The 27,077-nt window shown below is 48.1% G+C and overlaps 1 protein-coding gene across 4 annotated transcripts in view; it reads right to left on the bottom strand.

Annotated features, from left to right (window-relative positions):
* LOC127585777 (carcinoembryonic antigen-related cell adhesion molecule 2-like) overlaps positions 1–20,480 on the bottom strand; it is a 34,266-nt gene extending 13,786 nt beyond the window's left edge. For 2 of the 4 annotated variants that reach the window (XM_052043465.1, XM_052043468.1), the window contains exons 1-8: positions 20,322–20,457; positions 17,921–18,050; positions 11,474–11,803; positions 9,551–9,802; positions 5,496–5,612; positions 2,619–2,723; positions 874–999; positions 691–786 (exon numbers count right to left, since the gene is read on the bottom strand). In XM_052043465.1, coding sequence (XP_051899425.1) covers positions 691–786; positions 874–999; positions 2,619–2,723; positions 5,496–5,612; positions 9,551–9,802; positions 11,474–11,803; positions 17,921–17,972 — 1,078 coding nt within the window. In that variant the 5' untranslated portion in view covers positions 17,973–18,050; positions 20,322–20,457. Of the gene's footprint in view, positions 1–690; positions 787–873; positions 1,000–2,618; positions 2,724–5,495; positions 5,613–9,550; positions 9,803–11,473; positions 11,804–15,316; positions 15,687–17,920; positions 18,051–20,321 lie in introns of those variants that run through there. The other 2 variants (XM_052043466.1, XM_052043467.1) reach the window with 2 other exon arrangements.
* Between the last annotated feature and the right edge of the window lie 6,597 nt (positions 20,481–27,077).

The raw sequence follows: 27,077 nt of genomic DNA, 5'->3' as shown, positions 1-27,077 counted from the left end.
TGTCTGATGAGCTGTGTTCACTACATGTTAGACACCAGCTACTCATAATCCACTTCCTACTGACATTAGCCATGATAATCAACTCTGACCAAGCCCTCCTTCCCAGGTCCGACGAGGAACATCTGCCTTTATCTCTTTGGTTAGAGACAGACAAGGTTCCTTCAGTATCCTTGCTCTTTCACTACCCCACTGTGCCCCAATCAGTGGCCTCACCCTCCTGAATCTGGCAGGGGACTCAATGAGATCAATTATATTCTCCCCAAGGCTCACTCAGCATGGACCAGGCCTGTAGCCTTTCCTATTCTGCCATTCACTTGTCCACAGCAGAGACATCACGAAGCTGAACACAGTTGGTAGAATTGAAACATGTAAATAATAATCTTTCACCATTTAAATAATAATCTGTTCTATTTTTCCTTCCAAAGTGGATGACCTCACATTTACCAACATTGTACTCCATCTGCCAGACCCTTGCCCACTCACTTAACCTATCTATGTCTCTCTGCAGACTCTCCACATCCTCTGCACAATTTGCTTTTCCATTCAATTTAGTGTCAGCAGCAAACTTAGACACGCTACACTCAGTTCCCTCTTCCAAATCGTTAATGTATATCGTGAACAGTTGTGGGCCCAGCACCAACCCCTGCAGCACCCTGATTTGGAACAATGAAGGGCTGTTAGTAAACTCACTGCTTTGCTGAATCTCTTCAACAAGGATGACGATCGAAAAGACGATCACAACAAAGGAGCTTATGATTCCGCAGAAGTCAATCGAAGCTCGCAAACCTGTTAAGTGCAGATGGTGGGATGAATTAGAAGGATAGCTTCACTGTTTATTAATGGATTTTATCTGATAAATGATTTTCTCTTTACCTGTGCTGTCTAAGAAGCGACTGATACACTTGCAACCCAAGTTCCCAATGCTGATGGTCAGGCAGACGTTAAAAGCCAGCAGGATAAGTGCAATGCACAAAGCAACCACAGGTACAGAGGCAGCTCCTGGAATTATGACCCACAGTTAAGGAAGGGAAGTTAAATGAATATAATGCACGGTTACCATTCCCCAACACTCACTCACGCTTTATACAAATTGCCTCAGGTTGTGGCTGGCACTGGAACGACTACATTCCTTCCCAGTTCCTTGCGAAAGTGCTGAGGGACCTTCCAAGAACACAGAAAGATTGAAACACAAGCAGGTCATTTAACCCCCCCGGACCTGCTCTGCTACTGAACCAGAGCATGTCTGGTCCAGACCCGACTCCACTCGTGCACATCTCCCCCCATCCCCTCACACCTTTGCTCAAAGATCGACCAGTCTCCATCGCAAGGGAACAGCTGATCTTCCAACTCTTTTTCCCCACCTTCACTGCAAATGTCGACTCAGTTTTTCCAAACTCTGTTCCAAGACACCCAAACTAATGGAAATACTTGCTCCCGAATTACCCCACCAGTTCCCATAATGTATTGAGAACTTTGGTCAGATATCCACAAACTTAATAAATACTCATCTGTGTAGTCTCTGCTCATAATTTGACGCTTTGAAGCCAGCTATCATTTTGGTAATTTATTTCATGCTCATTCCCAGGCCAAAATGTCCTTTCTAATGTCTGGTCCCCAGAAACACTTACAGCCTCCAAGTGTGATTAACCAGGACTTATCTGGCTGTAACATAATTCCTTCTTTGTTGCAAAGAAATCAAGGGATAGGGAGACAATGAGAATGGAGCCGAGAGGGATGAGCCATGATCTTACTGAATGGTGGAGAGGTCCTGACACCTCTACTTCTTACACAAGGACCTCTTAGCTCTGCTGGTAGAAGAATAGCCCGAAGTGATTTTCCAATCAGTAATCAGTAACCAATGGTGCAGTCCCTGACTGAACAAACATGACCAATGTCAAGGAAGTGCGGCTGAAAACACAATGGGTGGATTGGTCCACATACAGCAATGGACGACCACCCCCTTCTGAAACCAAACGTGTGCTGACACCCTCTGAGGCGATGATGATGTCACAGCACATGGTATTGGGGTGAAATCGAATGATGAGGTGCGCTCTGCTGTCGATGCCGTGCTTGTACCATCCGGGTGGCTCGACAACCAGGGTTTTCCTTGCCGTTTCTCTAGTAACGTCCAGCAGACAAGCCGGCACTGACACCTGGCTGAGTGTTGTGGGGCTGCAGGTGCTCATGAGCATAGAACAGGACCTTTGGCCCACGATGTTCGTGCTGGGTGTGAGGCCAAACTAGACTGGTCCCTTCTGCCTGCACATGATCCGTACCTCTCTATTCCCTGTATCTCAAAGCCTCTTGAATGTCACTATCATTGCTGGTTCTGCCAGCACCCCTGGCAGCCCGTTCCAGACACCCGCCACTCTATGTAAAAAAAACTTGCCCCACACATCTCCTTTAAATTTCCCCCCTCTCACCTTAAAGCTATGACCTCTAGTATTCAACATTTCCACCCTGGGAATAAGATTCTCGCTGTCCACTCTATCTATGTCTCTCAAATTTTAGAGAGAACCAGTAGCCTCTGTGATGGCAAAGGTCCACAGCCTCCTCCCTCCCTCCTTGCCTGAACAGATCAGTCTCATGTAAATAATGAATATTATTCATGCACGTACCTTTAATCACAATCCAGAAAATGAGGGCAATAGAGATGGCAACAAGAGACACATTGTTACAGATAAACAGGAGCAAAAACAGAAGTTTGGACTGTTTCAATGACGCTGTGGAGAAATGAAGACAAACATTAGAACATTTTGAACCCTCCGTACACTACTGTAAGAGACTGGATAGGCTGAGGCTTTTTCTTTCCCCCCCTTGAAGCGTAGAAGACTGAGGGGTGACCTGACTGAGGTTTATAAAATCATGAGGGGCATCAGGTGAATGGTCACTATCTTTTCCCCAGGGTAGGGCAGTCTAAAACTGGTTTACGATGGGAGGGGAAAGATTTAAAGGGGACCTGAGGAGCAAGCTTTTCCCCCACATTGAGGGTGGTGCGTGTATAGAACAAGCTGCCAGAGGAAGTGGTAGAGTTGGGTACAGTTACAATGTTTAAAAGGTATATAAACAGGTAGATGGATAGGAAAGGTTCAGAGGGGTAGGGGCCAAACACAGACTGGATCAACTGGGACTGTTTTCCCTGGAGTGAAGGAGGCTGAGGGGTGACCTTATAGGAGGTTTATATAATCATGAGGGGCATCGATAAGGTGGATGGGCACAGTCTTTTCCCCAGGGTTGCGGGGGGGGGGGGGGGGAGTCTAAAACTAGAGGGCACAGGTTTAGGGTGAGAGAGGGAAGATTTAAAAGGGACCAGAGGGGCAGCTTTTTCCACACAGAGGGTGGCGGGTATGTGGAACAAGCGGCCAGAGGGAAGAGGCAGAGGCAGGTACAATTACAACTTTTGAGAGGCATTTGGACAGGTACATGGATGGGAAGGGTTCAGAGGGATATGGGCCAAATGTAGGCAAATGGGACTAGCTCAGGTAGACAACTTGGGTCAACATGGATGAGTTGGGCCGAAGGACCTGTTTCCGTGCTGTATTACTCTACGACTCTGGTATGTCCTGCAATGGAGAGCGTCCCGGGTAACAGCACTGGTCTTTGTGAAGGTCAGGCTGCAGGCAATACTGATCATATTGGTTATGGAACAGAACAACATCCTCAGCAGAAGACTGCACCTTAAAGCTGAGGGGACTAGGCAATCATTTCCATACAGAGCATGAGGAGAGCCAGAAGTGGAACACCCTGTGTCTAAGGAGCTCTGGAAGTGTGGTACAGTTTATAAAACACATTGCACTGCTGATAAATCCACACACCCAGTTTGTGCACATCAGGTAACAAAGCACACAGATCCCTTGTCCACATCCCTGGCAGTGTCAGGCTGTCTGCAATTGTCCAGGCTCACATCATACCTGTTAGTTTACTCTATTTCCTGAGAACTATGCTGTAGATGTTGACACTTTGAGGTCAGAGGCCACAGTGCACAGTCACTGACACTTGCCAAACGTTTCCAGACACTGGATTTAAATCTTCCCCAGACAGAAGTTTGTTAATCCACTGGGAGGGTGCAGCCAGAATTCCACAAATCACCGGAATGGTACAGAAGCCTGAAGTCCCACACCACCAGGTTCAGGAACAGCTACTTTCCGACAATCATCAAGTTCTCGAACCAACCTGCACAACCCTGACCCTACCTCAGCAATGGAACACTACAGACCACCTCTTGCACTACCATGGACCTGTCTCTGATTGTGTCTTTGTTTTTTGTACTAAGGTCTTGTTTTTACACAGACTTTTATTTCCTCTTCTTCTTCACTGTCTTGTATAATTTATATTCTGTGTGTTATCTGAACCTGTGTATCTGTGACGTTGCTGCAAGTTTTTCATTGTACCTGTGCTTGTGCACATGACAATAAACTCACTTTAGCTAAGAGCAGAGACCATGACAAAATGGATGACGGAGATTGACAGAGAGGTTGCCACTAACAAGGCTTCAGCGCCCTCCTTCAGCCAGTGGCTGGCTGTGACATCCATTCTATGCGGACATCCTCCCCATCACTTCCAGCCTTCCCCCTTAAAACAAGCCCGTGTGCCAACGTTTCCTTGTTCTGATGAGAGGTCTTGACCCAAAACGTTAACTCTGCTTCTCTCTACACAGATGCTGTCTGACCCTCTTTCATGTCCCCTTCCCAGTGGTGTTGACACGTTCTCAGACTGTTAACTAGGTTCTTCGTCACTTCAGCATTTCTTTCTGTACCACTTCAGACTGCACAACAATCTTTGCCCCATTCTGTTGTTTTCCGCTCATCGTTGCACTGATCATTGTATTTACTACCACCATGTACACTGTTTACTTAACTCTGAGCTTCACATGAGCAAGGAATTTCATTGCACCCTGGTGCAGATGACAATAAACTAACCTGAATCTGAGACACAAGAGACTGCAGATGCTGGAATCTGGTGTGATAAATAAAAAGCTGGAAGAACTCAGCAGGTCAGGCAGCATCTGTGGAGGGAAATGGACAGTCGACATTTTAGGTCGAGACCCTTCACCAGTCCGGACTGATGAAGGTTCTCGACCAGAAACATCGACTGCCCATTTCACTCCACAGCTGATATCTGACCCGCTGAGTTCCTCCAGTGTTTTGTGTGTTAATCTGAATTTGAGTGTTTGCAGCAATTTTGTTTTTAATTTCAGATTTCCAGCATCTGCAGTTTTCTTACTTGTTGACAAGTGAATTCAGACCACCCCTTGTGGGGATATTTCAACCGCAGCACTCTCATTAGGAGAGAAGTCAGGGTGAATAGAAAAAGTTACTTAGCTGTGAGATGGACCACACTTACCAATGACAGAAAATAGGATAATTACTTCCAATGTGGCACCAGGAATGCAATGAAATTCCCACAACCACACTTATTTTGCCAAAGTTTTAAAATTAGTCAGATTAGGTTAACTAGGTACCCATGGGTTATAAAAGCAGCGATTGGACACCTACCTTGTATCAATTCTCTCCGCAAGCAGCACAGTAGCAGCAATCCAACAAATGACACTGCAGAAGATACTATCCCAACAATCGATGCCGCCACAATGACAGTCTCCACAGGAAGAAGACCTGCAATTAAAAGGGTTCCATGTCAGGATAACGAAGGGATTCCCAGAGCAGATGACCAACCATTGATTGTTGCGACAAGCTTGAAGTCCTTCACCATGCCACCCTATTAGGTGAAGCCAACATGGGACGTCAAGGTTACACAATCTGACTTTTCTTAATAAATTCACTTGAGGTCTGGGCTCTCCCTGCAAGGACAGCATTTATTGCCCATCCCTAATTGTCTGACAGAAGATGGTGGTGAGCTGCCACCTTGAAGCACTGCAGCCCTTCTGGTGAAGCTGCGCCCACAGTTTCCAGGAGCTAGACACAGCAGCAATGAAGGAGAACATAGAACAGTGCAGCACAGGAACAAGCCCTTCGGCCCACAATGTTGTGCCGAACTAATTAAACACCTAACTAAATTAATCCCTTTTGCCTACACAATACCCATATCCCTCCATTCTCTGCACAATTCATGTGCCTATCAAACAGCCTCTTAAATGTCTCCATCATATCTGCCTCCACCACCACCCCTGGCAGCACATCCCAGGCACCCGCCACTAAAAAAAAAACTTGCTCCACACATCTCCTTTGAACTTTCCCCCTCTCACCTTAAATGCACATCCTCTAGTAATTGACATTTCAACCCTGGGGAAAAGATACTGGTTAGGCTGCAGTTAGAGTATTGCATGCAAATCTGGTTACTTCACAATAGGAAGGATGTTGAGGCTTTGGAGAGGGTGCAGAGGAGGTTTACTAGGATGCTGCCTGGATTAGAGGGCATGTGCTATCAGGAGAGGCTGGAAAAATGTAGGCTCTTTTCTCTGGAGCGGCAGAGGCTGGGGCTGATCTGTTGGAGGTGGTTAAAATTATGAGGGGCAGAGATAGGGTGGACAAGCAATATCTTTCTCCCATTACTGAGCGATCCAGTACCAGAGGGCATGCATTTAAGGTGAGGGGGGTAGGTTCAGAACAGACATAAGTGGTCTGGTTTTTTGCTGAGAGAGTGGTGGATGCCTGGAATGTGTTGCCTGATAGGGTGGTGGAGGCAAATTCATTGGGGGCCTTCAAGAAGGGCTTGGATAGGCACACCAATAAGAGGAAAATAGAGGGATATGGGCATTCTGTAGGTAGGAGGGAATAGCAATATCTGCACAACATTGTGGGCCAAAGGGCCTGTTCTGTGCTGGACTGTTCTATGTTCTACAACAGGGCCTGTTCTGTGCTGGACTGTTCTATGTTCTACAACAGGCATGGTAGTGTAGCAGTTAGCGTAATGCTTTACAGCACCAGCGACTTGGGTTCAAATCTGGTCACTGTCTGTAAGGGGTTTGTACGTTCTCCGGGTGCTCCGGTTTCCTCCCACATTCCAAAGACGTACGGGTCAGGAAGTTGTGGGCGTGCTATGTTGGCGCCAGAAACGTGGCGACACTTGCGGGCTGCCCCCAGAACACTACGCAAAAAGATGCATTTCACTGTGTGTTTCGATGTACATCTGACTAAAGATATCTGATCTGATCTGACTTGTACAGAGGTACAGTGAAAATCTTGTCTTGCATACCGAGACAAGATTTTCACTGTACCTTGGTACAAGTCATCTGGCGCTGTAAAGTGTTACGCTAACCGCTACACTACTGTGCCTGCTAATACCATGCTAAACCAAAACAATTAGATTTCTGACCCTCCCTGAACAGTCAAAGAATAGAAAAAGTAATACCCGGGAATTGGAGTTCACACTGACCAGCTATCCCTCTTGATCCCAACGTAATCTCCACGTTTCCAATGTGGGGTCATCCACTTCCCCGATAGTTGGTCTCCAGAGTTTTTGCTGCTTCTACACCCTCTGTTTTTATCAGATTGAACTGTTTTGTGTTTCAATTTTGTTGGCTCTGGCTCTGGCTCATCTGGTTAGCCTCTGTCAGCTTCTCATTGGCTCTGGCCCAAGACTACAAGCTGCATTACTTCATTGCTCTTGCCCCCAGACTTGTGCCTCAGGTCACTTCCTTTGTTCTTCCTGAGTAACGCCAGTGGAAACCACTTTAGCAAAGTCAGCCAAATACTGGACCATTCTTTCCATAAGTCTCACTTCTGCCTAACTAAATAAACTACTTCTTATTTGAAATGATCTCTGGTTTAGCAGATCATCGGCAGGGACCTCATTGTGTCCATTTTCAGTTGCTCTGACCAAGCCATCCCAGAGCAAGAAAAAGTTCACAAAATAGTGGCCACAAGAACAGTCTCACAAAATGGCAGCCTCCATTCCTTCCACCACATGGCAAGAGCAAAGACATTTGGTTTGTCTGCTTCCAGGTCCTTAACTCATTCCAGTAAGAAGCCAGTGCTGTATCCGTGTTGGAAAAGCTTGGCTAGAGGAACCAGTCCGACTTCCTGCTGCAAATCACTAGCCAGGAAACTCCACTGGCACACAACATCTTTCTGCTCTCTGAAGGGAACAAGCAAAACACTGTTGTCATGGCAAAGAAGTGTTGGCACAAGTTATGGAGCTCAGTCTCTTCAGTGAGTTTATCCAAAGATGAAAGGAAAGACCTCACATCGTCACCAAGCCTTCCATAAACTCGGAAGATGTTCCTCAGTGAACGTAGTGCAGTTGTGTTGGAAGAATCTCAGCCACAGTCCTCACACTGTGGGTTCCCACAGACCGTCACACCCAGATGGTCTGCTCTTAGTGATGTTGGCTGATAAATATCGGCTGGGACACCCAGGAGAACTTATCTACTCATCCTGGTTTTGTCTTCTGACACACGTGCATTGAGTTGAGGTAACACATGGGATGCTGGTTAGGTTTCTTTGCTGAAAATGGCACTGAGGTCAGCCTGGATTGTGTCCTTGGATCCTGGGGACAGATTTGAACCCATAACCTTCTGATTCAGTGCTGTTCAATAGAGAACATTTAACAAGGAACACCACCTGAGAATAGTGATGGGCTGAGGGATAATTCCCTGGGTCTTCAGTGACCGGGGCCCATTAGGTTCCAAAGGTAGGAGCTACAACAGTGGGTGTGGCAGGGTAGTTGGAGACAAACCACTGCTGGTTGGCACCAACACACTGGCTGTGTACCAGTGGAGTTTCCTGGCCAGTGATTGGCAGCAGGAAGTCAGACTGGTTTCTCTTCCTCACCCAAGAGCACAGAGGTCAATTATCACACCCTCACCTCTTGTGACTGTGACTGGCCCACTGAGTGCAGTCTCTGGTCAGGTAACCTGCCACCATTTTGACTGACGAGGATCAGACAGGCTACAATGCAACTTGGGAAAGCTGCCTGGTGTCCTGTTCCCCACAGAACAGTTCCCAGCAGGAGGTCACTCTCAACAGGCGAACAAATAAAGATTAGCTTGACTGATGGGAGAGGGATTTGGAACAACGGTTACTGTGTGTGGAATGTACTCACCCCTGGAGTCATGATGAGAGGCATTGATCATGTGGATAGCCAGAGGCTTTTCCCCAGGGCTGAAATGGTTGCCACAAGAGGACACAGGTTTAAGGTGCTGGGGAGTAGGTACAGAGGAGATGTTAGGGGTAAGTTTTTTTACTCAGAGAGTGGTGAGTGCATGTAATGGGCTGCCGGCAACGGTGGTGGAGGCGGATACGATAGGGTCTTTTAAGAGACTTTTGGATAGGTACATGGAGCTTAGAAAAGTAGAGGGCTATGGGTAAGCTTAGTAATTTCTAGGGTAGGGACATGTTCGGCACAGCTTTGTGGACCGAAGGGCCTGAATTGTGCTGTAGGTTTTCTATGTTTCATGAATATTAAAAGGTTGAAAGGAGGTGTACAGCCAGCTTTATGTTTTGATGCATTATTCCTCACTATCAAACTGCTTACGATTTATATTAACTGTCTCTACCCCAGTACTGATTTACACAGACTGCGTTCAAAAGCCCACCATCAACAGGAGATGACAAAATGTACCCTCATGACGTGACCCATAAACCAAGCTTACCGTGAATGGTTAGCTGGTAGTTTGCTTGTACAGAGCTGACAGGATTGGTGGCAACACAGGTGTAATTTCCACAGTCACTTCTGGAAGCGCTCGGGATAACAAGGCTTCTGTTCCCATCTTGGAGGTGATGGGAGACCTCCCTTCCATCTTTCCACCACTGATAGCTCGAAGCATCTCCCACGTTACACATGAGCTGGATGGTGGAACCCGGAGAGCTGGCGTTATTCCATATCGAAGGTTTGGACAGCTTATCTAAAGGAGAAACTACTGGTTAATGAGGGGCAACGTTAGCAACGTGCTGTCACTGTGATCTAGAGACCAGTGTGTGAGAAACCAGTGCTCAGCAGGGCAGGCAGCTTCTGTGGAGGGACAAATACAGCTGGTGTTTCAGATCCAACAAAGTCAGCCCCAAACTTCACTTTATTTTTCTACGCAGATGCTGCTTGACCTGCTGAGTGTTTCTGCCGTTTTCCTTTCATTCAATCAATTTGATCAACTAACAAAGTATTATAAGCAGTATTTGATGAATCTCTACATGTATCAATCTGTTATCAGTAATTGTTGCCATTGACCTGATTTCACATTGATCTGATACAAACTGATCCCCTATTGACTTCATCAATCCTTTGTTAAAACATGCACTTGCAGTATGTTTGTACATCGATGAACATCCCAAAGAGTTTGATCCCAATGAGCTCATTTTTAAAGTCGGTCATTTTGTGATAACTGAGGGATTTATGTCAATTGTATCACGAACAGGATTGGGACCACTTGGCGTCTCACTTTTGTGCAGAATGTAATGAGATTACTGGAACAGGTACATTAAACAGTCTTCTCGGATATAAAACATGTTCCACAACATAACAATGAGCTGCTGAGTCTTCTGATCTATCTGTGGCCAATAATTCACCTACCAATTTAATAAGGGGACCAGTAAAAACATGCTCAGTATATTTTAAGGAGTTAAACTGTCCACTTAAATCAGAGGTTGATTTTGTGTGGAATCAATGTACAGTCACTGAAATCAGGCTCATGGCAGTAAATACTGAGCATGAACTAGTACATGTATAGATTTATCAAATACTCTTTTGGATTTGACATGGTCTAAAAATGAGCCTATTAGAAGTGAAGAAGGCAATTCCATAAGTAAAAGTTGGAGGTAATTTAAGAGTCCTCTTTTGCATAACAGGTTGGGTTAGTTGTTGGTCCTGATCTGAGATTGACAGCAACTTGTGAATCTGTGGGGTTAGAGGCTGCCTGCAGTGTTAACTGTGAGGATATGGAATCCGGTCACACATCTGCCATGATCTCAGAGAGTGACAGAACGGGCTCAGGGGACTAAGTGACAGGGACACCGCATCGATTTTTTAATTTACCCTTCAGGTGTTACGGTGAGCATAGGAAGACAAGGATGGGAATTGCTGGACCACATGGCACCAGATGGAGTCGGTAGCAAATGCTCAAGTGAAGTGGTTACCCACAACACACAAAATGGGGGCCTAGGGATGAAGGCCAATAAAAACACATTAAGTAGTGCATTCCTTTCTGTAGTGCTGAGATTGAAGTGGATTTGTTTTGTACTCCACATCAAGGCCTAATGTGGCACTGGGTGAAGGAGAGAACAGCGTTCATTTTTTTACATTTGGACATTGATACCCGAGAAGGATTCATAAAGTCATTGAGTAACACAGCATGGAAACAGGCCCTTCGGCCCAACTCATCCATGCTGACCAAGATGCCCATCCATGTTAATCCCATTTGCTCATATCCCTCTAAACCTATCCACAGGCAGCAGTTCCTCTTCAGATCTCCGGGATCAGCTCGGGAATGCTGTTTGGGAAATTCCACTCCTGTGCTTTGCAGGTTGAACCCTTTAAACTACAGCAGAATAGGGGCCAAAATACAAACTGATTTTAAACGTACCCATTATATGCAGACGAACATCTTGAATAATATTTCTTTGTAGATTAATGTAAAGTCTATAAAGACCATCATCTGCATAAGTCAGATGACTGAAGACAAGTGATCCATTGTAGGGGGAGAAGTCGATGCGCCCGTTGTATTTTTGTATTAAGGAAGGTTTTGCGGATCCCACATGATACTCGAGAACTTGTTCCACGGAGGGTTCTTTCCCTGGGTGTTCTTGAAGTTTTTTCCACTGAAAAACTTCAGTAATCTTCCTTTCATTCTCATCCACTCCAAGAAAAGCCACTGAGCTGCCGGGTGAACGGTAAACCTCTGTTGTATTCTGTGCTGTAAAACATACAAACCACTGGTGAGACTACACTTGGAGTATCATGGACAGTTCTGGTCGTCACATCACAGAAAGGATATGGTTGCAATAGAGAGAGTGCAGAAGAGAATTGACCAGGATTTTGCCTGGAATGAAGGGCTGTAGTTATGGAGTATGCCTGGAATGGAGGGCGTTCCCTGTAATGGAGAGATTGCATAGGCTGGGTTTGGTCTCACTGGGATGGAGGACGCTGAGGGATGACCTTGTAGAGGTTTATAAAATTACGATGAGTGTAGATGGGATAAAGAGTCAGAGTCTGTTTCCCAGGGCAGGAAGCCTAGAACTAACGAGCACAGGTTTAAGGTGAGAGGGGAGGGATTTAATGGAGACCTAAGGGGCAAGTTTTTCCCACATAGAGGTTGATGAATATCTGGAATGAGCTGCCAGAGGAGGTGGTAGAGGCAGATACAGATACAATGTTCAAAAGCCATTTGCTCAGGGACTTGGACCGGAAAGGCACCGAGGTGATACAGGCCTCATGTGGGAAAATGGGATTAGCACAGGCAGATATCATGGTTGGCATGGACGAGATGGGCCAACACGTCAATCTTCTGTGCTGTATAATTCTTGGATTCTATCTGGAAATTGTCAGGGTGAATGATACCTGGAACATGCTGCCAAATGAGGACGCAGAATCAGATACAACCACGACATTTAAGAGGCATCGAGACAGGCACTTGAGGCCAAGTATAGAAGGATACGGTCCCAATGTGGGCAACATTGTCAGCACGGGCATAGTGGGCCAAAGGGCTGCCGATGAACATCTGACTTTGCGTGCCAATAACGTGCGTCACCCAACAGTGCACGGTGTGAGGGGCACAGTCACCCAACAGCGCACGGCATGAGGGAGGTTGCAGCAAAGGGGCAAAGGCTGCTGTTGCCTGGACACGATTCCCCAGTACTCAAGTCACTGAGTGGGATTCCACCGGTGGGCAAGTAAACAGGGCAGCACAGCAGGTGGAGCCGCCGCCTCCCAGCTCCAGAGACCCGGGTTCAATCCCGACCTCCGGCACTGTCAGTGTGTGGAGTTTACACGGTCCCCCTGTGGGTTCCTCCCACCGAGCCCCGGTGCTCCCGCTTCCTCCCACATCCCAACGACGTGTGGGTCCGTGGGTCAATTGCCCCCAATGTGTGGGTGAGGGGGAGAATCTGGGTTGGGGGGGATTGCTGGGAATGTGGGGAGAATGGGTTATAGGGAAATGAGTGGGGGATGGGATTGCTGTGTGAGCTGGAATGAATTCAATGGGTCCAATGGCCTCTATATCTTCTAGAAATATGGAGGGATGGGTGATCTGACTTGCCACCTGCACAAACAAGCAAGCACCGTCTTTGGAAGTTCTCTCTGAGCCTAAGCAGGAACCTTTCCTGCACGTTTAATCAAGGCAACAGGAGGGAGAAGTTGAAGTTGCATGAAAAATACACGTCGCAGGACCCATTACACTAGCCCTCAGAGGTGACGAAACACAGCTCGGATGACGGGGTGGTGTGGGGGGTGGGGATCTCTGTAGGGAAGGAAGAGCAGCGGGGGAACAGAAAGGGAAGGGGAAGGGGGGAGGGACAGGGGAGAGATGGGGGAGGTGCAGGGGGAAGGGAAGGAGGGGAAGGGGGGAGTGTAAGATTGCGTCAATGAGCGGATAATCATTGATGGTTGACAAAACGATGTCACAGGATTTTCCTTCACATTGGCGTTAGACAGCAGACCACAGGTTAATATCCACGTTTGCGATTAATTGTGAAATATGCAAAATAAAAGTAACTTCTTACGAGGGCATCTCTAATCATTTATCCTTTCGGGTTTTGCATTCTGTCCAGCATTGCTAATCATTAACTCACACTATGGGTGCACTCCCACCAGAGATTCTGCCCATCTCTGACGGTTGTGGACACTGTTAACTAACCCAGACTCCACATCCCAGTATCCAAACCACCCCGACTCCCCGCACCCCATACCCCAACACCCCTCCGCCCAACAACCCCCCAATATTCCCACCCAACCCCACTCCCTGCACCCCAACACCCCTCCCCCCACAACCCCCCAAATCCCCACCCAACCCCACTCCTACCCAACCCACCCACCCCCACACCCCACCCTTGCACCACACACCCCCACCCACCCACTCCCCACGCACCCCATCCCCACCCCCACAGCATTCCCCACCAACCCCATTCCCACCCACCCCCAACACCACCACCACACAGACACCACTCCCACCAACTCACCCCATATCCCCCCACACCCACTACCCCCCACATACACTCACTCCCACCACCCACCCCATACATCCCAACTCACCCCCACCCACCACCCTCACTCCCTCCCACCCCCACTCCACCCACAAACACCCCCACTCCCCCCCAGTTCCACTCCACTCCCTCACCCATCCACACCACCCTTACACCCCACCCCCATCCAACCCACCCCCAAACCCCACTCCCCCACCCCCACCTACACCACACACCCCCACCCTGCACCCCACACTCCCCACACCCCACCCCCACACAGCCCTACTCCCCCCAACCACCCCCACTCCTCATCCAGCCCCTCTCCTGCTCTACCCACTAACCCCCCCACACCCACTCCCCCACATACAGCCACTCCAAATCACACCCACACACCCCACCCTCCCAACCCCGCCCACCACCCCATCCAACCCACCCCCAAAACCCCACCACCCCCACCTACACCACCCACAGCCAACCCCCACCTACACCACACCCCCCCACTCCCACCACCCTGCACCCCACCATTCCCCCACCTCACCACCCACCCCACTCCTTCACCCCCGACCCCCACACCCCATCCCCACCCCATCGACTCAACTCCACCCCCACACCACCCCACCCTCTCTACCCCAGCACCTCACATCTCCCCACACCCACTCCCCCACCCTACACCTCACTCCACCCACCCCACTCCCTCACCCCCGACCCCTGCACCCCATCCTCCCCACAACGCACCCCACATCTACTCCCCCCACCCCCACCCACTCCCCATCCCCAGTCTCTCCCTGCTCCACCCACTAACCCCCCCCACCCCCACTCCACCCACCTCCAACCCCCACACCACATCCCCCTACACCCATTCCCCCCACATACAGCCACTCCCAAATCACACCCACACCCCCCACCCACAAACCCCCCACCCCACTCCCTCACCTATCCACACCAACCCACACACAACCCCATCCCGCCACCCACACACCACCCCCACTCCCCCCACCCCCACCTACAACCACTCCACCCACACCCCCCCACTCTGCACCCCACGCCACCCACACACCCCACCCAACTCACTCCCTCACCCCCCCGAACCCCGCACCCCATCTTTCCCACATTCCACTCCTGCCCCCACATCCCACTCTCCCCACTTCAACTCTCCCCACATCCCCATCCCCACTCACTCACTCACTCCCCCCCACCCACCCCCATTGCCTCCCTAAAGCAACTTGCTACCCGCTGCTTCTCGCACTCACTCGAGTCAGTGCTTGGGTGACTCATCCAACACCAAACATCAACTCACGTTGCAGAGACAGCAGTTCACCCAGCGAAGCGGTGGTGTCTTTCAGAAATACCAGAAGTGCAACTTGTTCCAAACTTTTGAATATTTAAAATTTCTCCTTCAGATCCCTGCTGACAAATTATCTGTGCCCCTTCCAATTAGATGATGCAATTCAGATCCAACAATTCACTGCACCAGTAAACGTTTCATTTCTCAGGCCATGTCTTTCAGCCAATCCAGGTCTTGCTATGTGACTCAGCACTTTTTACTTTTTAAACTCGGTTTATATCATTTTATCCCTTTTTTCAGTTTCTCCATTTTATTGAAGATACCCCAAGTGCTGGAGATACTCTGAAAAGTCTTTTCTTCACCCTCTGCAAGACCTGGCTGGGTGTGATCTGAGACTGAAGCAACACACCCAGCAGGGGCCTAATTCAACGTTTAACATCCACTTCAAACCTCAAGCATAATGTCTTACAACATCCTGACTGTCACTGGTGACAATTCAGTCTTCAACCACCACAGAGTAACAGCACCAAGCTTCAATCCTCTCTCACTCTATTCATCTCAATGCAGCTGCTACCCCATGGCACAAGAGAGCCAAGTTCAGTCCTGACCTGCAGTGCTGTCTGGCTGGGGTTTACCCCTTCTCCTTGTGGCTGTGTGGGTTTCCCCCAAGTGCTCCAGTTTCATCCCATATCCCGGAGACGTGCGGGTCGGTGGGTTAATTGGCCGCTGTAACTTGCCCCCGGTGTATGGGTGAGGGGTAGGAGCTGAGAGGGTTGATGGGAATGTGGGGAGAATAAAATTTGGGATCAATAAGACCATGAGACATAGGAGCAGAATTAGGCCATTCAGCCCATCGAGTCTGCTCTGCCATTCAATCATGCCAGAGTTATTTTTCCTTCTCAGCCCCATTCTCCTGCCTTCTGATATAGGATTAGTGTAAATGGGTGATTGATGGTCAGCAGGGACTCAATGGGCCAAAGGGCCCACTTCAATGCTGTATCTCTCTCTGACTATCTCTGTCCAGGCAGAGAGAGAGACACACACACTCACTCACTGGAATGCACACAGTGCTTTGTCTCACTCTGCAGATGCTCTGCAGGGCTGCAGATGGTCCTAGATCTTACTGAGCTGCTCATTACCACTGACACCAATGGAAGGAATTAACCAGGGTCACCTTCACAGCTCATTCCTTGGGGTCATAAACCATGAGCAAAGATCAACATGTGTACTTGCAAAGATGTACAATGGTTCACAGTGATGCTCCTCATAACCCCCTTAAATATTCTCTCCCTTTTTTGCTGGTACAGTGTAGCTGCAATGTGTACAGCCTACAAGACCACCTCAGTGACCCCCACCACTGCTTCAACAGCACTTCCATGACCAAGACAGGCAGGACAGTAGATGCAAGAGAACATCACCTGCCTGTTCTTCTCCAACTTGCTTGCAAGCTGCTAACACTTCAAAATTGCATGGTTAAGCCCTAGAACCTACCTAACATCGAACAGTATGGCATAGGAACAGGCCCATGATGTTGTACCGAAGTAATGAAGCTATTGACACCTAACCCCTTCTGCCTGCACCTGGTCCGTATCCCTCTGTTCTCTGCACACAAGATAAGATTTCTATATTAGTCACATGTACATTGAAACACATCTTTTTGCAGAGAGTGTTCTGGGGGGCAGCCCACAAGTGCTGCCACACTTCTGGTGCCAACATAGCATGCCCACAACTTCCTAACCCGTACGTCTTTGGAATATGGGAGGAAACCGGAGCACCCGGAGGAAACCCATGCAGTCACTGGGAGAACATACAAACTCCTTACAGACAGTGGACGGAATTGAAGCCAGGTCGCTGGCGCTGTAACAATGCACCCATGAATTGTCTGAGAGGCTGCCCTGTGCCATTCATGTGCCTATCTGAGAACCTCTTAAACGCCTGTCATATCTGCCTCCACCCCCACCCCTGGCAGTGCATTCCAGGCACCCACTGCCCTCTGTGTAAAAAAACTTGCCCCACACATCTCCTTTGAACTTTCCCCCCTCATCTTAAATGCATTTGTGAGAGTAGTAGACCTTTCAATCCTGGGGAAAAAAATACCAGCTATCTACTCTCTATACCCCTTATAATTTTATAACCTTCTATCAGGTCTCCCCTCAGCCTCTGCTGCTCCAGAGAAAACAAGCCAAGTTTGCCCAACCTCACCTTATAGCACATGCCCTCTAATCCAGGCAGCATCCTGGGGAACCTCTTCTGCACCCTCTCCAAAGCCTCCACATCCTTCCTGTAATGAGGTGACCAGAACTGAATGCAATTCTCCAGATGCAGCCTAACCAGAGTTTGATAAAGCTGCAAAGTAACTCCCTGAATCTGAACTACATTCCAGGAATACCTTCTGAGATCACGTTTCAACAGTATCTTAGTCAACAAACACATCCCTAGAAAGAACAATCACTAATATTTTCATACAGTGTTTCCTGAGCACCAACTCAGTACAAGAGTGAAACTGGTGAAGTAAGCTCTTACGGATCTGAGTGATTCATAGAATTTCCACAGATAAACCACAACTTACCTGTTGAACTTAAGATTCTCGATAGGATAGCCATGTTCAGTAGATGCAGCATTTGTGATCATACAATTCCGGAGGATCAGCTGAAGTCAAATGGTTCCTCTTTCTGTGCAAGCTTAGAACCTTTTGATGACTGTGGAAAGATATGGGGGGAGAAAGAGGCTCATGTTTAATGGATTCCCCCACTTAGAACATCTAAAGTATGTAACAGCCAATGAAGTGGTCTGGAAGCAGAGCTACCACAATACCGCAGGGAATTTGACAAGCGATTTTAGCACAGCACGATCCCACATATGAAAATAACTGTGCAAGCTGCATTACTTATTGTAATTAAATTGAAACTGTTCGAAACATCGAGCAGGCTGAGTACCATCCTCCTGGAGCAAAGCAAATGCATTTCAGTTATCTTTTCATCAGAATTCTTTTCTGCAGATTATGGTGCCTGCACATTTACAGATGTCCACATTCCAGCATATTAAATGAAGATTGAAAAGCAACATGTATCCACTGGAAATTTAAAATTGTTTAAAAATAGAAAATGATGGGAATCCTCAGTAGGTCAGTGAGCACCAGTGGAGAGAGAAACACAGGAGTTGATGACACCTCATTAGGACAGTTCTTTTAAATAAAGAGTCAACAAACTGAAATGTTAATCATTTCTTGATATTGCCTGATCTACAGAGGATCCACGTTATTTAATGTTTTTTAAATTAAGTGAAAATAATTTCATATCCAGAATTCAGAATCAAATTTATGGTCACTTTCTTACATGACATGAAATTTGTTGTTCTGCTGCAGCAAGACATACAATTACTATAAATTACAAAATAAATAAATAGTGCCTAAAAGAGGAATAACGAGGTAGTGTTCGTGGGTTCGTGGTCCATTTGATGAGGGAGGGGAAGGCCCAAAATGTTTTTCCCTGTATGTTCTTCCATTGCTTGAATTTGCCCCTGAGAGTGCAATGGTCGAGGAATTGTAGGGGAAGGAAGAGCCTGCAGGTTTGATGCCAATGAACCTCATCCATAGGCAGGCTTTGGAGCTGGTGAACTTGCAGGCGGAGGTGAGAAGGCTGCCCCGTGAAGCAGTGTTGCCTCTGAGTGAGAGGGTTCCTCAATCATCCAACCTATTGCATTCACGGTCCAATGTGCCATTCCACTGAGGAAATCTGAGATACAACCAACACTCTGCATTACCTCTCAGGACCACCTTAAAGATCTAAAGGAGCTATTATTACTGAACCATGAATGATACACATCCAATGAGTGTTCAATGAGAAGGCCAGTCAGCCAGTGTTTGTCTACTAGTCTGTTAGCCTTGACCTTTCCAATTTGTGGCGCCTTGTTTGATTACACAGGATAGCATATTGACGTTCAAGACGCTTTTAGACAGGCGTATGAATCTACAGGGATGAAGGGATACGGACCAAGTGCAGGCAGAAGCGATTTAGTTTCATTTGGCATCGGGTTGGGCACAGACATAGTGGGCCGAAGGGTCTGTTGCTGTGCTGTACTATATTCCATGTTGTATATTACCAGGGAGTATATTGGCGCCGTTGTTACACGAGGGATGTAATCAGATAACTTGGTCAGTGCCCACTTCCACCAGACGGGAGACTTCTCTCCTACAACACACCAGCTCCCATGCACTGACTCACCGTGCGCTGGGCAAGGGTTCAATGCTTGGGCGCCGGGTCGCAGGTGGCCGTGTTGTTTGGGCGGTTTGGAACTCTCTGATCAGAAACGTTTGGCCACGGGACAAACCCCTTCCAAATAATCATGGTGTCTGGTACCCCCATCAGAATCCCGGACCCCCATCCCGCCTCCGGCAACAGAATTGCACAAAGTTGTAATGAACCTGATTTCTGGCTGTAGAATCCACGGCAAGGGATCTGTGTGGAATGCATTTGGAAACACTACGCCTTCAAGACAAATGACCTGCGGCCAGTCCGATCAGAAAGCCAACCAATCTATGCTGACTATTTCTGATAAATCCCTGCCTTTCCAGTGTAGATTAATCATATACCTCGTAATATTTTCCAAAAAAACGCGGGGAACTTGAAATGAAACACAGGGCCGGCCGGGCAGCATCCGCGGAGAGAGAAACTCTGAGTGTTTCCAGCATCTTATGGGAATGTTTCAGGTTTGTAGCACCCGCGGTTTACTCTCATGCAGCAAGAGTTATATGATTTCGTTTTGCGGACCCAGCCAATTCAAACCCATTCAACGCATTCTGTGAGTAATAGGGTGAAATAACTTTAGTTACTTCGCACGCGTGCCGAATGGTTTTAAACTGTCTGAAGCCCTTCTATAATCCCGCGCAATCTCCACCGCTTGAACTGCGCTGAAGCGCTGACTGATTCCATGGTCACATCAGCGGTTTAACTAGGATATCATTAATTCACCTGTAACACAGCGGCTGCAAGTCGGGACGTTCCTCGGTAGATCTGGTTAATACTCAGAGATCATAAAAGTAAAAAGAATCACTCGACGATGGAAGTCCCAGAGATCACCAAAAAGAAACCTGACCTGTCCTCCAGCAAAGTGTGCGAGACAGGAGTGTCGATCTTGGTTCCTAGACACCGGCGTTTTATATAACGTTGGGCTCCTCCTACAAGTGTCGTCATCCCTCCGCCTCCACCCCTTCGCAAATCTTGCTCTGGACAACTGCCCCGCCTACAGTCATTTGTGTCAACCGCTCATCGAAGATGTCCTTTTTGAGGAAACATGACTTCCCCTCCACCCCGCAGCACTGTGGATGGAGCCCGCACCTACATCTCCTCCACTTGCCGCAATCTCACCCCAGACAGAACAGAGAGAGAAAGAGAGAGAGAGAGGGAGAGAGAGGGGGGGGGGGGGGGAGAGGGGGGTGGAGAGAGAGGGGGGGGGGGGAGAGAGAGAGAGAACTCTCCCTGCTCCTTAACATCGACCCCGCCAATCTCCACATACAGCAGGTCATTCCTCGCAACTCCAGCCGGCTGCAGGGATCCCACCACCAGCCGCATCTTCACCTCTCACCCCCTCTTCTGCTTTTTGCTGGGACCACTTGCTCCGTGACTGCCAGGTCCCCTCATCCCTCCCCACCCATCCCTCCCTGACCCCTGGCACTCTCCCCTGCAGCTGTACAGAGATGGCCCCTTCCCTCAACTCCATTCAGGGAGCTAACGGAGTGAGGCAGACCTTCAGAAACACCTCCTCCGCCAACCAGGGCTGAGACCGAGGCCAGATCCTGTGACCGCTTTGTCGCCTGGTGCTCCTGGTTGTGAGTAATTTAAATTCCCCCTCCTCATTGCCACACCGACCTGTCAGGGTGAGGTTTAAAGCAATCTGGAGGAACAGCGCCTCGCATTCCCCCTGGGGAGTCTACAACCCGACGGCGTGCACACTGAATCCTCCAGCTTCAGGTGACCTACCCCCCCCCCCCAACTGTCCCCATCTTCCCTCCCCACCTCCCTTATTTGGTTCCACCTTCCCCTCCTATCAGACCCCACCATCCGCAGCCCTCTCTCACCTCCACCTACCTCCTCCCGGCCTCTGTCACCGTTCCTACTCTCCCCTCCTCCGTCTGCCCGTCACCCCCCTCCTCACCTGGATCCACCTATCACCTGCCAACTCCACCCCTGCCCCTCATCTCTTTACACTGGCTAACTATCTTCCAGTCCAGATGAAGGGTCTCGACCCGAAACGCCGACTGCCCGTTTCCCTCCACAGACGCTGCCTGACCCTCTGAGTTCCTCGAGCAGTTTGATTTTCTGTTCCAGATTCTAGCAGCTGCGGTCTCTTCACTGTTATTTGCAAATGTAAAAGTACTAACGATCGCAGGAATTTGTGAAGCAGGCGCACCCACTGTTGCTGCAAAATGCGTACCCTTCAGAAACTTTCTTTCTCTTTTAATCACGTTTCAAGAAATAGTCATTGTTGCTTAGATGAGTGTCCAGGGAGAAGACGGTAATCTTTTGGCTGAATGTACGTCCACACGTCTGAGCTCTTTTCTCCGCTCCTGACCCCCGCCCCTTAAAGATTGTAAATATGGGGTTGGGGTATCACCCCAGAGAGCCACACCAGTGGCATCGGTGCTGTGGTTGGTGTAAATAGTAACACTAATAATTGATCTGTACAGGCATGTAAAGGTTTGCACTGTTTTATTATTGTACATAGTTTGTCTTTTACAATGAATAAAGTTTATTTCGGTTTGAAAAAAATTAATCACTCCCAGCACAGCCAGATGTCAGTAAGGGAATGCTGCCGGCTGGCACGTTCCAGGCTGCAGGAGTACGTGCTGAGGGACGCCCTGAAGCTGGGCGCAGCCAACCCAAGAGCTGCGTGGGGAAAGACAACAGTTTAGGGTTCTTCTGCCACAGGAGAGGGAGGGGCGGGGTCAGGTGAGGAAGCTCCTTAAATATTGTAAATAAGTGACTAGGGTAGTACCACTACCCAGAAGCCACAGGAGTGGAATCAGTGCTGTGTTTTTTATATAAAAAGGTAACACTAATGATTGGTCTGTACACGAATGTAAAGGTTTTCACTGTTTTATTGTTGTATATTGTTTGTCTTTTATTATGAATAAAGCTTATTTTGGAATTAAAAAATAGTCACATCTTCCCTCACAAGCCCAGCAGCCCCCCCTGCTGATAGCACAGATATCCCACCCCGCTTGCACCATATGCAGGTTGATCCTGATCCTCTTGTAACAGAGGACTCTCAGATCTACCGACTGTTCCCAGGGACACACACCCAGACAGGCATCAGGTGCTGCTGGAATATTGCCAAGTCAGTGAAAGACACCCTTTGGTCTGCCCGAAACTTGTTGGTCTTTCAGTGCAGCTGGTTCTCTGTAAGGGAATTCCAGAGCACATGCTGAGAGGTACACTGAAGCTCAGTGCGGCCAATGCAAAGGGTTTGTGGGGAAGGGCTGTGGTCTAAGGTTCTGCCGCAGTGGACACGGAGGGGCTGGATCCTGTGTAATGGCCCCACAAACATTTAAAGAATTCAAAGAGGCTGCAATAGTGCTTTCTACGTAGACTATATTAACTTGATGTTGCCACAAACCACATAGTTACAACACTATGACTCTGTAGGCTGGGTGACACTCTGAATATAAAGAGAGCCGTGCACTGTTTTTGTATTTCTTGTATATATTTTGATGAAAGTTCATTTTTAAAATAAAATCTGCCCCTCCCCCTATTTAACTTTCTTGACTGTTGACCTCAGGAAGGGGAAGGAGGGTGAACATGAGCCAGTCTACATTGGGGGATCAGCAGTGGAGAGGGTCAGCAGCTTTAGATTCCTGGGCGTTAACATGTCAGACAACCTGCCCTGGGCCTAGCACATAGATGCAATCACAAAGAAGGCGCGCCAGCGTCTTAGCTTCCTTGGAAGTTTAAGGAGGTTCAATTTGTCACCGGACACAATACCAAACTTCTACAGATGTACTGTTGAAGGTATCCTGACTGGTTGCATCACGGTCTCGGATGGCAATTCAAATGGGCAGGAATGTAAGAAGCTGCAGAGAGTCATGGACTCAGCCCAATACATCACAGGCACATCCCTCCCCACCATCCATAGTATCTACAGGAGACACTGCCTTAAGAAGGCAACATCCATCATCGAAGATCCCCACCATCTGGGCCATGCCATCTTCTCACAGCTACCATCGGGTAGGAGGTACAGGAGCCTGAAGTCCCACACCACCAGGTTCAGGAACAGCTATTTCCCTTCAACCATTCAGTTCTTGAACCAACCTGCACAACCCTAATCACTACCTCAGTACAGCAACACTGTGACCACTTTGCACTACAATAGACTTTTTTTGTTCTAATTGTGTTCTTTCTTCTAAAAGTTGTGTATAATTTATGTTTCTCTTGTGAATTTTGTGTATCTGATGCTCTGTGCCTGTGAGGCTGCTGCAAGTAAGTTTTTCATTGCATCTGTGCACACATGGACTTGTGCATAGACGATAAACTTGACTTTGACTTTGACTTTATACAAACACAGGAATTAGAAGCAGGACAAGACCACTCTCCTGCTGAAGCTGGTCTGGCCCCTCTGTAAAATCAGGGCTGTTCAGACCTCCCACCTATCCCTGTAACTGTTCACTACCTCTCTCCCCAAGAATCTTCCACCTTCACCTTAAAAATATTCAGTCACTCTTCCTCAAGGTGCAGTAGGAACGGAGAGTTCCAAAGACTCACAACCCTCAGAGAACAAATTTCACCTCCACTCTGCCTTACACTGTAAAGCCCACTGAGCCCTGGTTCTGAGTTCTCCCACAGGAGGAAATATTCTCTCCAGATCCACCTCAACAAGACCCCTTGAGATTTAAATGTTTCAAACAAGTTGTGCCCAACTCCCCTGATTCAGTTCTTCCAATGTGTTCCTGGTTGATCTGGGTCTGCATTCTTCGTACCAGAGGGCCTCTCATCTACGAGCTGTTCCCGGAGACACACACCGAGACAGACATCAAGTGCTGCTGGAAGGTTATCTACCTGGTGAAGGATGCCCTTTGGTCTCCCTGAAACGTGGTCTTCCAGCACAGCGAGATGTCCGTCAGGGAATGCTGCGGACTGGCACAGTCCAGGCTGAGGGAGTACATACTGAGGGACGCACTGAAGCTGGGTGCAGCCAATGCAAAGACTCAGTGGGGACGGACCACAGTCTCGGCTCCTTCCGCTACCGCATACGGAGGGGCTGAGTCGGGTGGGGAAGCCCCTCAAACATTGAAATGGTGGATCAACCCCGGGGGCCACATGAGTGGCAATGGTGTTCTGGTTTTAAAACAATAAGTTAACACTACTGATTGATCCTTCTTTTGTTTATTTTTTGTTCTGAATGAAGTTTATTTCTGAAATATAAAAAAACCTGTATCTCCACTTAATATATTTACCTTTGATTTGTACCCTTTAATAAACAATCCAAAGAAAAATCAGGCACTGCCAGTCATAAAATCTGCCTGTTCCTTTCAGTTCACCATCTCCAGAGCGACGGTACCTGTCATAGGATGGTCTCTAGACATTCATCTTCAAGGTTATTCATTGCCTATCGCAATCGCTGATGTTTTATATTGAACTAACACGTCCTCTTGTAAACTGTATCATAGAATACAGCATGTTCATATTGTAGTGCGCATGCTGTGACTTATGTTTAAGACAGAGCAGAATCAGTCCACCTGCTCACCCTCAATCATTACCTGACGGATGTCAGTGACACTGCTTTCAAGTGACCACAACCTGTTAGTCACATGCTCAGCTTGGGTTTCACTTTGACAAAGGTCAATTCTCAAGGTCATCAACCTTTAGTTTCTCTGGTTCTCTGTCTCCACACACACTGCTCGACCTGCAGAATATTTCCAATACAGGCAGTCCCCGGTTTACACAAGGATTCTGTTCCTGAGAACTGTCAGTAAACCAATCTTTCCATAAGTCAGAAACAAACAATTTCAATGAAGGACAATCAACATGAAAATTTATTTATTGTCCCTCCCCTATGTTGGTATTGGTATTGGTATTGGTATTGGTTTATTATTGTCACTTGTACCAAGGTACAGTGAAAAACTTGTCTTGCATACCGATCATACAGGACAATTCATTACCCAGTGCAGTTACATTGAGTTAGTACAGAGTGCACTGAGGTAGTACAGGTAAAAACAATAACAGGACAGAGTAATGTGTCACAGCTACAGAGAAAGTGCAGTGCAATAAGGTGCAAGGTCACAACAAGGTAGATCGTGAGGTGAAGAGTCCATCTCATCATATAAGGGAACCGTTCAATAGTCTTATCACAGTGGGGTAGAAGCTGTCCTTAAGTCTGGTGGTACGTGCCCTCAGGCTCCTGTATCTTCTACCTGATGGGAGAGGAGAGAAGAGAGAATGTCCCGGGTGAGTGGGGTCATTGATTATGCTGGCTGCTTCACCAAGGCAGCGAGAGGTAAAGACAGAGTCCAAGGAGGGGAAGCTGGTTTCCATGACGCTCTGGGCTGTGTCCACAACTCTCTGCAGTTTCTTACGGTCCTGGGCAGAGTAGTTGCTGTATCAAGCTGTGGTGCATCCAGATAGGATGCTTTCTATGGTGCATCGATAAAAGTTGGTGAGTGTTAAAAGGGACATACCGAATTTCTTTAGCCTCCTGAGGAAGTAGAGGAGCTGGTGAGCCATTACAATGGTACAGAATCAGAAAGTCCCACATTCAATAGCTAGCTTCAATGGCCTTATCAACAAAGTTTACACTGGTTGATAAAACATTTCACAAGTGTCAATAGAAGAGATTGCCTCATCACTTTCCAAAGCAACTCTCTTAAGTGGCCTGCCACTGTGAACCAACAGTTACGTTCTAAAGGAAAATGGTATCAGATTACTGGGGGATGTCACTGCCAGTTTTCAAATAACCAGCTGCTACCCCATTCCACAACTCCTGAAGATGTTTGCATTTCTATGGTTAACTTTCCTATCCTGAAAAATTCTTCAAAAATTTACAGGACAATTTGTGTAAAAGTCAGCTTTCCGTAAATCAGGTCTTCCACAACATGGGGAGTCCCTGCGAACTCCTTCAGCTCAGGTTTCCAGTGTCCTGTACCTCCAGCTGCAGCTTGTCTTCCCTCCTTCCTCATCTCTTTCTATTTACGTCTCCTGCAGAGCGATGGGTCTGCAGTGAACAAGGAGGCATCACCACCTTCCTTCAGTGGGTCTGATCGCTGCCAACCACAGAGGTGCCCAAGTCACCCAGCAGATCAGGCGCCCTGGTGCAGGTCTCTGCTCCCTGACTGTTGGATGTGCACGGAGATTCCCCTGGAAAACCCAGCATCACAAGGGAGGCCTTCCCAGACCAACAGGAGGCCAGCGGAAGACAGATGTTCGTTTACCCGTACAGACATAGCCTGCGGTTGTTCAACCTCTACCTTATGGTTGTTCACCCATGTTCACAGTGAACGGTAGAGACCTGGGCAGTATTGCAGAATGGAGTGACCTTGGTGTTCAATTCACTTCAGTGGCCAGCCACATCAATCTGTGGCTACAGGAGCAGATCAGACATCGGATATCCTGTGGTGAGTGATCACCTCCTGACAACCTACCCCCGCTCCACCCAGTACCTTCTCACTCATCGACTAGGCACAAGTCAGGAGTGCGATGGAATACTGTCCACTTGCCCTACAGAGTGCAGGTCAACAA

Source organism: Pristis pectinata, chromosome 34 (assembly GCF_009764475.1).
Source record: "Pristis pectinata isolate sPriPec2 chromosome 34, sPriPec2.1.pri, whole genome shotgun sequence".
Classification (NCBI taxonomy): Eukaryota; Metazoa; Chordata; class Chondrichthyes; order Rhinopristiformes; family Pristidae; genus Pristis; species Pristis pectinata.
Note: the sequence above shows the minus strand (reverse complement) of the source record. Positions and strands in the feature narration are given on the sequence as shown.